Source organism: Chanodichthys erythropterus, chromosome 18 (genome assembly GCF_024489055.1).
Source record: "Chanodichthys erythropterus isolate Z2021 chromosome 18, ASM2448905v1, whole genome shotgun sequence".
Taxonomy (NCBI): domain Eukaryota; kingdom Metazoa; phylum Chordata; class Actinopteri; order Cypriniformes; family Xenocyprididae; genus Chanodichthys; species Chanodichthys erythropterus.
In genome coordinates this window covers 26,883,957-26,887,913 of record NC_090238.1, presented here as the reverse complement: position 1 = coordinate 26,887,913, position 3,957 = coordinate 26,883,957, and the positions used below count along the sequence as shown (strand labels likewise).

The window sequence follows — 3,957 nt, the reverse complement described above, 5'->3', positions numbered from 1 at the left end:
TGCTTTACTATGACTGAGAAGAAGTCAGTCATAGTAAAGCACGTGACATAGCATATAGGCCTGCGTGATAGCAACCAATGTACACAAAAATGTTGTGAGAAGGTTCGCGTCGTTTGCTCTAGTGCGCCCTCTTCTGGAGTGGCATGGATATGTATGGAATTTTATTTTATTTTTTTATTATTATTATTTCTTCCTTTTTTGAATGGGTCCTTTGGTTAAATGCCTGAAATAAGGTATGTGGTTAACACAGGCTCATGATATTTTAAGATATCAGTCAAGATATCAGTAATACCCCCTATTTTCTTGTCTTGAAAAAGGCGATTGCTAACGATTGTCGGGGTATTACACATCACACAGAATAGGTAAACTCATATAGGCCTACTCTAGACCGATTCACAGTCTCATTGTGATTAGAACTATTCTAAACTACTCAAACTTTTAGGAAAATAAAAGTTGGCGGAAGCTGAATGGTAGTCATGCGATGGTGGTTAGTTTATTGCTTACACGTTTAATGAAACAATTCATAAAAGTTGTGGTCATTTGTGAAGATTATCATAATGACGAACAAAACGTGTGAAAATCATAAATCAAAACCTTCTGCAGTAATCCAAAATCCAATGGAAAACAGGGATTCACTTCTGAAAGGAGAGACTGGATTAGGGTCACATTATACTTATTTGAACAACGGAAAACTGTCTAAAATATAAAATTATCATATTTATATATTATATTTCTGTTGAGTTCAAGCGAGCAATACATTCACATATGGGTAAATTATAATGACGGTAACAGAGAAAATTTAATATGGAAGTTTAAGCCTCTGTGATTGGGGCATGTGATGCTTTAAAATGGAGTAACACGTGAAATGTAGGTTTCTGTAGAATAATTTATTGTATGGAATTAAAAGTGCAACAACTAGCCAATATCTCCTCAATATAATAATTACATTTAATTCACACGCTGCCTACTTTTATTTACATACAAGCCGCCACATGATGGCGCCAGTTTATTGTTTGCGATGCAAACGAATATGTATGTATGTATGTGATTGTTACTTTGAACACTGGGTGTCGCTATATGACCTATTATGGTCCCACAGAACACCTCACGTTACTCAACACCCAAATCTTAAACCTTAAGTGTGGAGACGGTCAGCCCCTTAAGACCATAATCCCTCTTTTGGAGTCCATATGAGTTGAATGGAATGAATGCTGGTGCTTATCACAGTTTGACTACACGCCACTCTTTCTGAACTCTACTTCTGTGGGCAAAGGTCTTTTTGAGAGAGAGAGAGACAGACACTCAGAGGACAGTTGTGCTATATTTAAATACAAGTGACTCACATTTAAACATTGTTGTGTAGGCCTGTAACAGATCATATGCTAAACACAAAAAAGTACACGATGACTCTATCTGGAAAGATTTTTGGCAGATGCACTGTACTTTTACTTTTTTTTTAACCACTATTATTCACTTTATCCTGCTTTTACCTGTATGTAGTGTTTTATAAACACTTTCTCTTTAGAGGGAATCACTTTAACTCATTTTTTTTTTTTAAAGAGAAAACACATATCTATAAGATAAGGTTATACCTGAAGCTTGCAAAAAGAGTTGAGAGAAAAGATACAAAACAACATATTTGCTCACTTTCATTTATGATTTATTTTTTTGTGTGTAAAAAGAGTAAGTACAAAGCAAAAACAAAACTCTTAAAGGAGTTTATGAAACTCGTTGATCTGACAGTCTGTAGAAATAGACAATCCCCACAAACATATACAATCCACTCTATATTATAGAGTTCAAATTCTAATCCACGTCTGTATTCCCACTGCCCAAGGCCCCTATAAAACAAAAACTCCCATCAAGCATAATATGTACATCATCTCAGTGATCGAGAAGCTCACTGAGACCAAACTGCGGCCATGCTGAAATGTGGAAATGTTTTCAAGAAATGTTTTCAAGGATAGGGGGGGGGCTATCCAAGAATGGCCCTAGAATGGCTGGGAAGGAAGGGTGTGTGAAGAGAGATATTAGTTAATCCAAATAGTCAGGAATGTAGCCAGTACAAAATATACAATGCTTGATTGTTGGCACAAAAAACAGGAATGATTAAGGAAAAAAAATTGGAGGGCTTTTCTTTTTTTGTGATCTTAAAAACTCCTCGGCTTTGGTTTGTTCAAGTGTCCAGTGACCAAAGAATAGACAGCTTGAGAGGGGCGCAGATTGCTTTCCCACACTCTGAATAGAGCCTCACTCCTTCACCCGGCTCACCCCTTCACTCTCTTTTCTTCCATAAGTGGAGGAGAAAAGTTTCTATCCCGCACCTGCAGCATAGATGAGAGGGAGAAAAGTTAACTCAGAGCTCACACACACACACACACACACACACACACACTGATCCACAGGCAGACTGCAGACAGTCTGGCGCCAAATGAAAAACTTTCGTTTGCTAGAGCTGATAGGGGAATCCAAGCTTGTTTGCTGATTGGCACGATGACCAAATGAAATTAGGACACTGGACAGACTTTGTGTGAGCTGTCTGACATAATATTGTCCTTTATAACATTTACCAAAAACATGAGATTTAATGACTAATCAATTAACGACTTACTTCCACTTTAAAAATAAAGGTTCCATTTAAAACCAAAACTGATTTTCCAGTCGAATACCATAGGAGATGCAGTTAAGGTTCCACAAAGAACTTTTTATTCTTGTTTTTTTGTTTTTATGAATTAACTGGAACTTTAAAGAACTCAGAACTACGACACCGGTCTGAAAAAACTATAATAAAAACATTAAGGCCTTGTTCAATCTACAAAGAATCATTTTTGTTCTTCAAAAAGTTTCATTCTTGGTTCTTCAGGGCAAGAGAATGCTTCTTGTTTGAATTTTCCTTTCCTTTTTTTTTTTTTTTTTGGGGGGGGGGGGGGGATGGGGGGGATAACAACCGAACATTATCTGACTAATTTATAAAGTAAAATTATTTAAAATAAAGAAACTGAAGCGTACCATTGACTGTTGTCATTCCTCTGTCCTAATGGCACATAGCTCCATCCTCTTTGGAGAAATTACGGGTCATCTCTGAGTTCTACAGGGAGAAAAGACAGTTTATATGTATTCAAATGCACTTTATACTGATTAATATAAGGCATTAAGAGACAAAAAAATAACATAGCGCGCACCTTCATTGACATGAACATGTCAGGCGTGTTTTGTGAGTCCGTCTCGTTTTCCAGTGCTATCTGCAAGTCGAAGATGTAGTCTATTACATGCTGAAGAATCTCCACTTGGCTCACGGACTTGTTCTGAGGGATGCTGGGCACCAGTTCTTTGAGTTTAGAGTAACAGTCATTCATGTCGGACAGCTCCTCAGAGGGACTCTTGCAGCGGCTAATCGCGAGACTCTGCTCTGAGATACAGCACACAGCTTCATAACAGCTTCTGACTGAGCGAACGGGGCTGATAGCCTTCATTCTGGAATCTGGCGTCTGACTTGCTAGTAGAATCCAACCGTAGAGATGCCTGAAGAAGTCCTTCGTCTGGACAGTGAGATGAACTAGCTCTCCAGTTTGATAGATATCCAATATCTGACTCCTTTCGCGTCTCGTGGTCATTGAACGATGGCAGCACGAGCAGGCAGGCGGCCGCTTTTTAAGAGCTGCTTCGTGTAGCACCGCCCCCTTCAGAAATAAATAAACGCTCATGTGCCGCGCAGCCAATAGTAGGAGGTGTATGAGCGTGGAGACTCCGCCCTATGCAAAGTGATAACTCGTGATTGGAAGCGTTGACATGTCAGTCAGATAAAATGGTGGAATGAGGAAGAGCTGTCAGAATAACTAGAGATCGATGTATTTTCACTGATGGATTTGAGTGAAGATTACGCGTCAGTAAAGCGAAACGGAGCTGGGTCAGCTTGTATAGTAGATTAAATATAAACTTTGCTTAAAGTTCACATAT

General features: G+C 38.6%; 1 protein-coding gene across 1 annotated transcript; it reads right to left on the bottom strand.

The window, feature by feature from the left end:
- Positions 1 to 1,621: 1,621 nt before the first annotated feature.
- On the bottom strand, positions 1,622 to 3,646 carry id3 (inhibitor of DNA binding 3). The gene is made up of 3 exons (XM_067367049.1): positions 3,183 to 3,646; positions 3,010 to 3,088; positions 1,622 to 2,324 (listed from the first exon to the last, which is right to left on the bottom strand). The coding sequence occupies exons 1-2, from the start codon at positions 3,612 to 3,614 to the stop codon at positions 3,035 to 3,037; spliced, it is 486 nt and encodes a 161-aa protein (XP_067223150.1). The 5' UTR covers positions 3,615 to 3,646; the 3' UTR covers positions 1,622 to 2,324; positions 3,010 to 3,034.
- Positions 3,647 to 3,957: the final 311 nt, after the last annotated feature.